This window comes from Penaeus monodon, chromosome 12 (genome assembly GCF_015228065.2).
Source record: "Penaeus monodon isolate SGIC_2016 chromosome 12, NSTDA_Pmon_1, whole genome shotgun sequence".
Lineage (NCBI taxonomy): Eukaryota > Metazoa > Arthropoda > Malacostraca > Decapoda > Penaeidae > Penaeus > Penaeus monodon.
Window position 1 is genome coordinate 22,209,367 of NC_051397.1, and position 11,236 is coordinate 22,220,602.

Here is an 11,236-nt window from a genome sequence, read left to right on the forward strand (position 1 = left end):
GTATGGGGATCTGAGTATCCTCGTGATATTGTAGGACCAGGGATTTAAACTTACCGAGTCTCTGGTTGGCGAAAACACTGGGATGCCACTCATGGTAAATTGTTTGAGGAACTCGTACTTATTCAGGCTCAGCATCTGGAGGAAGTCTTCGTCTTGGAGGTCCGAGATCGTTGAACTCATGGTTACGCGGCAGCACTCCTCTGGCGTCACAGTCATGGCCATCAGCTCTGCCTTTATTGTCTCATACACCTTTTTGAAATCTTGACAGTCCTTTTCATAATCAAGCTCAGAGTGGCCTTTTAGCTGCAGGGACCTGACTTCGTATTTGCCTGCAGTCACAGTAGTGCTGAGGATGTTTTCTGCTAATCTTAGGGCATCACTGTGTTTCTCAGTGGTCAGGTTTTCCCTTGACTTTTTTCATTTTTGTTCAAATTCCAAACCGACTGTCTTGGATTACTCGGCAACCCTTGCTGCTACAGGTGCCCTTCAACACCCATCTGCAATTGGTATAAAAGAGAGTCCATGAGGGAAGGAGGCCCAAAGGAACGCGCTTCCTATTTGGGGAAACTGGGGGCTATCTGTTCCCTGGCGGAATACCTTGCTCAAGATGTCAGGGGTGATTTTGGGGGCGCTCTAGACCCAGCTGACATCATACTTATTAAGAAGCCCTTTGAACTTCCAGTTTTTCGGGCCCTCGGGGAAAAAGCCCCACTCTAAATAGGGAAATTTTGTGGGATTTTTGGGGGCCGGGGCTTTTCCCAGCCCGGAACAGAAAGCTTTAAACTTTTTTCATTCAGCTAAAAGGTTCTTGCTGATGGCTTCACGATTCTTACATTAAAGAGTGCTGGGCCCCGAAGAGTTCCAGATTGGTGCTCCCATTATGTAGAGGGGAGGATTTTACGCTGACTGAAGGGGGAAATTTTTTCCCCCCCCAAAAAATAGACTCGAAAATTTTACCTTTGGGCTCCCTCATCAGCGAATGAATCTCGGGAGGGTCGGACGACTGGTTGGGTCCCGTCGAAAGATAACACTTTGACATTTTTTCTTTGCAGGTGTATCTTTGTCGACGTTTGTCTGCAGGGCACCTGAAAAATTTCTGTTGACCGCTAGTGAATTTGACCGCTTCAGCCATGCCAGCCCTCAGGTTCAACGTAACTCCCAAAGACATAGAGGTCTGTGCGCCCCTCAGTTTTGGGCCCGGGACGAAGGTGTTCCAGCCAGACAAGGGGCGGGCCAGTACGACGTCTCGTCCCGACACGTCGGCCATCGGGGGTTGTGCTGTTGGGGGCCGAAGGGCCCCCTCTGGGAGGATCGCCCAGGAGCTCGGGGGGAACGAAAACGGCATCTCGCACGAAAGGGGTCGCGATCTCGCCTTTTTCCCATTGCAAATGCATCGAAGTATTAGGCATAATTTTGGGCGAAGTTGGGGTTAATGCTAATATGCAGTGAGGTAATAATAAAAAAAGAATGATGGCGAAATTACTTTCTAAAAAATAGAAATGATAATGTTTATATCGTATTAAAACTTTTTTTGAAATTAGTGTGAAAAAACCTTTGTATTCGCAACAAGAGAAAAACTGCAAGATATTGTTTACGCAATATATACTCTTCAGTTTTTACCCTAATGTACAAAGCATAAGGGACAAATGTTAAGTGGGCCATAAAAAAAATCGGGCAAAACCTAAAATCATGTCTACTGTTTTAAAACAGCGAGCACTAGCTAAATACTTTACAATTACTAACGGCAGCATTACCCCCAAAGGAATAAAATTTTCCTTCGTAAGGGGCACCCGCCTCTACCAGCACAGCGAGTAGGCCCGCAAAGACATGAGCTTTTAGGGCTTCTTGCCGGGGCCCTCCCCCAGCCCGGGAAGCTTCAGGGATTAATGGAAAGGCTATTTCTTTTTTAAAACGTTTTCCAATGCTACAAAAATGAAATATTTGTTTTTTTGGAAATTCAAATTTGCTGTTAACGTTTTCATCTTAATTTTCCCGGTTTGATTGTTGATTTTTAAAATTATCTGCCCCCAAACCCTAAGGGCGAATACCTTTTTAAATGGAAATATAAAATTTTTTTTAAAAAAATTTTAAAAAATCTATCAATAGATTTTTAAAATAAAAAATCAAAGCTAAATTTATACCAAGGTTAAAATTATTGCAAAAACATTATGCAAAATTTAAATTTTTTTAAAAAATATTAGTCTCCTAAAAAAAACTAAAAAAGGCCCTCTACGCACAATCCCCCCCCAATACTTCTTCGTGTATATGGGGGAGACAAGACATAGTCTTTGGCTGAAATGTTGCAATTTTTTCCACTAATGTGCGATTGTTAAGAGCTTTTGGCATCCCACAAGTTTGATTTTTACCCATCATCGGCCCCCTGAGTCATCTTGTGTGCCGTTTCTTACCTTGTTAATGCAATTTCCCACTTTTCGATTGGATGGTGCTAGCCCCCAACTCCCAAGTATCTCTAATCTCTTGCAGTTAATTTCTGAGATATGCCCCCATTTTTCCTTCCATTTACGCGAAAACTCCTGATGCGGGGTTTTCAGGTCGGGTGGGGGAGAGGAAAACGACATCACAAGGCTGAGGGGCAGCTGCCACTTCTGACACTCGCTCATTCCCCTGACCAACATGGGGCTGGACCCAACAGAGACTTATTTTTTTACATGTTGAATCAGTGCAAGCCAAACTTGAACCCCCCTCCTTTTGGATTATGAGTTTAAGCCTTGTTCTTGCAAGGCACTACGAGATTTCACAATATATCACAATAGAAGGGTTTTCTAAATCCTATCTCTTAACGCTGCAAGGAGGCATGTCTCTGCAGTAAAAATGGGGCTGCTAGAGAAAGACTGCCAAATGCAGTCTTCCCTTTCTGCCATGCTGCAACCCCACACCATTTTCAGTTTTCAAACCCATCGTATATATTGGTCCGACCCTTTGGGTACTTAGAAATGTGCTAAAAGAAATCTCTCTCGACTTCGCTTCAGATCTCTCCCCTTTCCCAATTCCGACCAAATCCAGCTCGACTTGATTAGTCCAAGGGTGGAATTTGGGAATTCCAACAGCCAGAACCTTAGTGAGACTTTAATTAAGTTCTTCTAAAAGACCTCATTCTCCTACCATAGGATCGGCTATCACTAAAGGGAGTTGAAAACCAATCTGGTTTAGGAGACCCGGAATCCTTTGTAGTCTCGTGTAGAAAATCAGGTTCATGTATCCCGGTGTAATGAAAGGGGGGTTCTCCACTCTCAGCATACAGGATCCACAGGTAAAGACCTGAAAGCCCAGTACAGTTCTGAGAGCTTCTTTTGAACCGAGTCCAACACCGAGAACAGTGGATTTGGGAGATGAATAACTTCACTCCATGTCAAGCTTACTACGAAAAAACGCTGGGTAAACCCGTAAAAGCGTTGTGGGGTCTGCACCCAAGAGAATGTGAAAGCCCGCAAATACAAAGTGCTTTTGTACCTTCATTTTTAAAACTGTTTGATGTGAGGCACCCTTTAAGTTTTGAGTAAAATTAGACCCAGTACTTAATTTTGGACAAATTGCTTTTGCTCCTAAATAAGGAAAAGGAGGGAATTTTCCTCTTTTTGGGGAAAATGTTAGCCATGGTCTTATTTGGGAGAAGTTTGAACCCATATATTTCCCCACTGTAAAACCCTATTTTTGCAGTCTCATGCGTCCTTGCACCCCGAAAGCTTCCCCCTGAGCAACAGTGTAAAGTCATCCACTAAAATTTACTGAGCAGCACTTAAAACAACCTTTAAATGTCTTTTAAAGCAATGGCAAACAGGGTCACACTTAAGACCCCCTTTGTGGTCCCCCTTCCAGCTGATCTTCCAGGTTAAAAACTTTTTCCCACCCAAACTCTAAATTTCCTGTCAGAAGGAAACTTGTATAAGGTAGGAAAATGCTCCTCTTAAACCAATGTATACAGTTTTCATGAGTATCCTCTTCCAAAAGTAGTACGAACCCTTTTTCAAGGTAAAAAGAATGCTTCAGGGACGTCACTGTCAAAGGAAATTTGTACAGCTTTTCCACCCTCAAAGTGCATCTTGGTTGATTTTAATTTTCTAAAGCCATTTTGATATGGGGTCAAAATGTTTTTTTTTTTCACAGCCATGTCAACCTAAATTTGACCATTTTCCCCCTCAGCTTGCGATGCAGCGGGGGGGGAAATTTGGTCTGTATTTCCTGGTGCGGAAGCATTTTTTCCCCGTTTAGGAAAAGGAATGATTAAGCTTCTCTCCATGTGGATGGCACTGTGCCCTCAAATAGATCCCATTAAAAAGGTCAAAAGGAACTTTGGGGCTCTCTGGTAAGGAATATCATTTGGTAGGGGGTACCGTCACTCCCGGGGGAGCTTAGGCGGCTCAAAGCGAGTCCTTTCCTTTCACAAAAATGGCAAGTTTTAGGAAATTCGCTGCAGTCCTACTGAAAAGACACTGGTGTTTTCTTTTTCCCCCGAAAGTGGAGAATCGACAGGGAAGTCTCCAGAGGGATCTCTCCAGGGTTTAGCTAGCTCATTTTCAATCTTTTTTTACCGTGATGATTATGCTTATCTTTAGAGCAGGTTGTGACATGGATATCTCTTTCCGCGATCTTACGCACCTTGTCCCATACCCAGCTAAGGGATCCCAAAGTTAAACGAGGGGACATACTGTCTCCCGACGCCGTCTACCTCCCTTTGCACGCGCCTGGCCTTGGCTTGGGTCTTCTTTTAATTGATCAAGGTTCATGTGGGGCGTCGTTTTATTTCCCTTTAAAGCAGCTTTTCTTGCTCTGACACTTTTGGGACCATCAGACCCCCATGGTACTGGGGGTCGACGGGAATGCCCCCACTTTCGGAAAAGGGTGCTTCTGCTGCAAGGTGAATTCGTGATGGAGGTATTAACGCATCTTGAAAACACTGGAAATCATTTACAGATCTTGCAATATCAGTTGATCTAAAAAAATTCCAGTCCCCATGTTCATCGCCATCTCTGCACTCCTTTGGCTGGAATACCATTCACCTCCTCCCAAAAGTATTGGAAATTGGGCCTTCCTGCAAATCTTCCATGACCTGCCAAGTGAAGTTCAACTGTGAATCAGGTGGCCCCATAGATGGTCATTTGGAGAAAGTCCCAGTTTGAATTTGAATGTGGGGAGTGTCATTGTTCAGTAAAAATGATCTACTCTTTTAAAAACAAAGGGCTCCAAGGCCCTTTCCCCGAGGGTTGCACATAGTGTCTCCCCCGAGGGATGCCCACAATTTAAATCCCAAAGGTAAAAATGGATGGGAACTGCCCAATAGATCTTCAAAACATTTAAAGTTTGATTGTGGAGGAAGGTGATGGATGCAACAGGTAAGGTCTGTCAGCCTATTCTCAAGCCTTCACCGCAGTGTTTTTCGCAAGTGACTACCATTACTGCTACTCCCCCATGAGGGCCATTGTAAAGTTCCATAAAGGGCTTTAAAATTGGGAAACCTTCAGGAAAATGGACATTTTTTCCCGGCATAATCTCTTGTGGGATACACAAACTGGGGGTTTCATAAAACTATCAGGTTGCAGTTCTTCCCATTTTTCTAAATTTCCCCGACAGTTCCATTGGTTAGGGGGATCCAGGTCTTATATTATTTTCCCCCATAAGGTGTTTGGCAGCACGTGGGGAAGGTTTTCCCCACACCTTTAGGGTTCCCTTTCCAGGATCCTGGGAGTCCTTTTTTTATTTGTTTTCCGTGGGAAATAGTTTTTCCCCAGATTTCCCTTTGGGGCAGGGTTTAGGTTTCTTTGCCTAGGGGAAAGGACAGACCTGAGCCTTTTTTCAGGGGCATTTGTCTAGCGGGAGGCCCCTTGGGGGGTTGGCAGCTTGAGTCTTTTGGGGGCAGGTTCAGGATTCCTTTGCCTGGGCAAAAGGGTGTGCCTGGCCTTTACTTCAGGGTTCGCCTAGCAGGGAGGGCTCCTTTGGGTGTGGTGGCAGCTGGGGCTGTCACCGTTGAGGCCTCTGGGGCCTGCTGATGGTCCAAGACCTTACTTTGGGGGGAGTCTCCCAAAGACCCTCACTCCTACTCCTTTCTGGTGGAAAAAACTCACCCAAGGGAGTTCAGCAATTTGGGGCTGAGTTTAAGGAATGGCAAGTGGTGCTGTAAGAAGCATTGGAGGGCAAGGTTGGGGGGAAGGAATGGGCTAAACGTAGCAAAGGGCCCACCTGGCTGTGCAAAAAGCACCGGGCACGTCGCTTTGCCCCTGGAAAAAAATTTTTCCTTGCTCCTTATTACCTCTTTCCTTTTCAAATTTGTACCCTTTTTCTTGCTTTGAAGAAGCTTCATGAGCTTCTTTTCAGTGGTAAAAGCATTTGGACCTGGACATTTTCATCTCCTTTATGGGCCTTTGTACCCCCATTTACACATACTCTTGGTTGTCCTTTTCTTTAAAAAGGCAAGGTTGGCTCCCTGCCCATAACCCCTTTGGCAGTGGAACACCGCATAGGGTTGGGGACTATGGCTTTACTTGAGGGGGTACCATGCTAACTTAACTGATTCTGGAAGGGCTAATGGTTAAAAATTAGAAGAAAAGTTTGGGGTCGACTGTTCCCCCAAACCCTCAAATTTTTCCAAAAACGTTTTTTTGCCACTACATTAAAATTCTCTATTCCTCTAACAGTTTCTCCTCAGAATACCTCAAAGGCTGGAAAAGACAATTCCCTTACACTGATTGAGGGTTTTGTGAGGAGAGCATGAAACTTGAGCCCCCCGGGAAGTTTATCGCACGCAAACGTCCTCCGTCTGGTGACGAAACCTCAACTATCAGGCTACCATTCGCTGTGGGGGGGGAAGTGAGGGTCACGTTTACATCTTCACTATTTTCCGATGAACCCCAAAAATGTCAAGATCCATGATTTATACACCCTCAAAGGTCTTCACTACCGGACTTACTATATGAAATGCTTTCAATTTACCCCGGTAAAATCTCCTTTGTGGATTGAGGGGGGTTTTTCCCTTCTTACCTGGTTTTAGAGCCCGGTACCATTCGTTTCCCTTCTTGCTCTTTGGAAGTGGAAAGGGGTTCCCGAGTGACGTTGTTTTCAGAGGAATGGCGGGATTTCGCGGGCGTCGGGAGAGGGGTAATCTTTGTAAATTTGTATACTCATACAATTTGAATTTTTCATTTTTTCAACCCCCCCCCCCATGGAGTCCAACGAGGGGGAACATGTTGGGGTTCAAAAACTCCCAACAGCCACGGGGTAATGAGGGAAAAAACGCAGCCACATTACAGTATGATGGCATTTTCGGGACCTATGCGCTACTGACTGAAAAAGTGCCTGCTTTACCTGCCATATCGTTTTCTTGACTGGGGCCCTTTTCAAACCCCCCGTCTAACCGAAAAAGGACCAAAAAAGGTGTGTTGCAGCTGCAGGGCGCAGGTGCAGCATCCCAACCTCCGGATCCTGTCTCCTGGAATTGGGGTGCGACCACGGCAAACACACGTGGGAGAGTTTTCCCGGGCCAAGAGGGAAAGAAAACCCGGGGGGGTACACCACCCCTCTATAGGCCTTGGTGCACCGGAAGTCATTTGTCTATCCCTCACTGGTGACCCCCCAGTATGGGGAGCCCTCTGGGCCCACTCCCCAATATTGGGACCTCAAACCCCCCCCCCGCGGCAAGGGGGCCCGTTGGGGAGACTTTCCCTGGAGATTCCTGGACATGGGCTCGGGAAACTTGAACCTCCTCGGTCCCGAGTTTTCCCTTTCGGCGAAGACCTTCCTAGGGGAAGCCTTAAAGAGGGAAAAATGGGGGGGTGGCGGGGCGGCCCCCATGAAAGGGCGGGGGGCATGACGCGAAAATCCCAATCTTAAAAATGTTCGTAATTGTTACTCTTATCCTTTCATGGGCATCAAAGGCCAAGGACCACCCCCGCGCGACCCCCCTTTCCCCTTGGCCTCGAGGCCTGGCGTCGCTGTGCCGAGTCCCGGCCCCACGACCCGTCGGCCCCCACGATCTCTTCCCCTGGGTTTGGCGAGCCCGCGCGCGGCGGCCGCCCTGCCCTTTCGCGGCGGGGGTTCCCCCACGCATCATTTTCATCATCAGCATCCCCCCGTACCAGTCCCACCCGGTGGGAACACGACGGGGGGGAGTGGTCGCGGTCCCCATCGGGAAAACCTCTGCTCCTCCTCCGCTAGGCGGTCTCGGGAGGCGCGGGGGGAGCCGGGTCCCCGCAGAGGGCGCGGCCCCCCGGGTTGGGGGGTTGGGTCCCACATAATCTGCAGGAAAGGGAAAGGTTTTGGGGACCTGTTCGAGGGGGTGGATGGGGTGGTGATCATAATGAGGGATGTGATGGTGAGATAGGGATGCTAAAGACAATAAATAATGAAACCCATAAGATTTTGCTTTGTCTAAAAATAATCACTGATTTTTTTTTTCAAAAATTTTTAATTTTATTTATATATATTTTTCCAGTGTAGTTTTTTTTTTAATAAATAGAATATAAATATCGGTTATTCAAACACGCGTTTCGATTTTGTACCTGGAACTGATGCTGCTCCCCCGTTGTTAGCTCCTCTCCGAAAAAGTCTTTTTTACTGTGCTTTGTTTTTTTTTGTGTTTTCTTCCCTTTCCTCCCCTTCCCCCCTCCCTCCTTCTTTTTCCCTCCCATTTTTTCTTCCTTTTCCCTTCCCTTTTTCCCCCCTTCATTTTTTTGATTCCTTTTCCCCTTTTCCCCCCTTCTTCTCCCCCTCCCTCTTCCTCCTTCACCCCCTCTTTCCCCTTTTTCACCTTCTTTCTTTCCTAAATCTTTTCCCTTTGTTCCCTCTTTCTCTTCCCCCTTTTCCCTTCTCTCCCTCTCCTCTTCCTCCTTCTTTCTTCTCTCCCTTTTCCCTTTTTCTTCCTCGCTCTCCCCTAAAGAATGACCATTCCATGACTACTGGAAATAGCCAAAACCGCGGGCAAAGGAGAAAAAGAGTTGAAAGGGGGAACGTTTTGATTGATTTAAAAACTTTTATTACGGGAACATACCACCCTGCAAAAAACCAGGGTAAGATGCAAAGTCTCTTCAAACGGGCTGTCTTCATTCGTGAAAGGGGGCTGTCAGGGAACTTTAACGTTATATACATGCCTAAAGGGGCTATCCCTTGTCACTAATTGTTAAAATATGGGGTTGGTAAAAAAAAAAAATGCAAAGCAAGACGGGGGTCTATAATAAAGTAAAATAATAAAAGGTGCAAACCGGACAGTCCCACTTGATCGTGGGCTGCAGGGTTTTTTTTCTTAGCTTTTTTGCCGCTTGCAGTGCTGATAAAAAACAGGCTTGGCCTCCCCTAAAAAGGGGATTATATACTTAATGATGGTATTAATTTACATCAAGAAAATTTAAATACCAAGATATTCATGTCATGATTGCCATCAATCATGAAAAATCCAACTCCTTTTTCTTTTTCAGTCAAGGGGGAAATTTTGGTCGTTCTAATTTTTTTCCCCGAAATTTTTTTGCAAACGAGCATATTTCTGATTTTTTGAAGAACACACAACATCTTCAGAGTATAGGGACTGGGGGGAGTTGCTTGCGTTTTTGCAAAATTTTTTATGTTCCCGTAAAACATTTCAAAAGTTTGCTGGGGACATTGACCACTTTCCATTTTCCCAAGGGCCCCCTACAGGGCGTGCTGTTGTTATCGAGTAGGGCGTGAAATGCTTTCCCGTTGCTGCATCAAAACATATTTGCTGGAGTACATTTGCAGCAGATCCTTTATTTCCCATTGGACTCGTTTTACCGCTCGTGTGGGCTGGCCACTGGTGCAGCAGATGGTGCCGGGGCTTGGTTGACGGGGCTTTTATCCTATGGACTGGCCTGTGGCCGGTCCGGCTTTCTGTACAGGGCCATCACGTTGACCCCACATGATCAAAGTCGGGGCTGGGATATCTTTTGGGGGGAAGGGTATTCATTTTTTTGCCCTTTGGCGAAAAACTCAAGGAAATTGGGTTGTGCTCCTTCGACAGTTCACACATTTCCGAGGGAAATTTTTCCTTAGGAGATCTTTTCTGTGCATTCTGAACTTCATGGGAAGAGCGCAGTACGGGCATCGCGGTGTGTCCCCGTGGGAAGCATAACCGTGTCCCCATTTTGAGAAATTAGAGCAAAAAGGTGTCAGGGATTTGAAGACGCACATCTAAAGGTGCCATGCCTTAAACCATTTTAATTTTTTGAAGATTACCCCCCCTTCGTACGTTTAATGACTCTCTGGGTCATCTTTCCCAAAAATCTTGCATAAATGACACGTTCATTGTATGTTTCCTTTTTTCCCTTTCCCAAAAAATTTCTGGCCTTTTCAAGTATTTCAGCTCCTGCACCGGTAGTTGTTATATCACAAGTATATGTTCTTTTTTGGCATCTGACGAAACATCAGTTTTCCCAATTTTCAGTTCTTCGTTGCGTGTGCCATATTAAAAGGGTCCTTTTTTATGGCCTAAGACCAAACGATGTTTACTCCACACAGGTTTTCCTCGTTGATTTTTTTTTCACCCATTTCGGCCCCCACAACACCTGCCCCCCTTTACATTTTCATTTTTTGGGTTTCGTTGGTGTGCGTTGGATCTTGGGTTTTCATTTTCATGTTTCTTTTTTTTGTCACTTTAAAACTTCTGATTATGTGACTTTATTACCACTGGATCAAGACAACTGCATGTCCAAATACCTGATTGCAAGGTAACACAACCCTCTGGGGCACGTCCGAGGTAACGGGGGGGACACCATACACGTCCATACCGGGGGGGGGGGGGGGGGGGGGGGGGGGGGAAGAGAGAAGAAGGGGGGGGGGGGGGAAAAAAGAAAGAAAAGAAAAAAAGAAAGAAAGGAGAAAGGGAAAAAAGAAAAAGAAAAAAAAAGAAAAGAAAGGGAATAAAAAAAAAAAAAATAAAAGAAAAGAAAAAGGAAAGAAGGGAAAAAAAAACAGTAGGGAAACTTATTTCATTAATATGCCCCAGAAGAATAGATTTATAGATATTACCTCATAGAATAAAAGGCTTTGTATTGCAAAAAAAGAAAGAAAGAAAAGGAAAAGGTTTTTTTTAAAAAAATTAAAAAGGGCCCTTATTCATTTACGTCAACGAAATGGTTTAAATTGCTAAACCAAAACAAACCCCATTAAAAAAATTAAAAAATAAAAAAACGTAAACTTAAAAAAAAATAATAAAAAAGTAATTAAAATGAATAAAAAAACACACACAAAAAAAATCTATAGTAACTACAAATTTTTA

The 11,236-nt window shown here is 45.0% G+C and overlaps 1 protein-coding gene across 1 annotated transcript in view; it reads right to left on the reverse strand.

Moving 5' to 3' along the window:
* The window catches only part of LOC119579662, a 4,013-nt gene extending 2,668 nt beyond the window's left edge, over positions 1 to 1,345 (reverse strand). Inside the window, exons 1-3 of the mRNA XM_037927574.1 lie at positions 958 to 1,345; positions 649 to 713; positions 1 to 411 (exon numbers count right to left, since the gene is read on the reverse strand). The exon at positions 1 to 411 is cut by the window's left edge and continues 2,668 nt beyond it. Of these exons, the coding sequence (XP_037783502.1) occupies positions 1 to 411; positions 649 to 713; positions 958 to 1,345 (864 nt within the window). The remainder of the gene's footprint in view (positions 412 to 648; positions 714 to 957) is intronic.
* Positions 1,346 to 11,236: the final 9,891 nt, after the last annotated feature.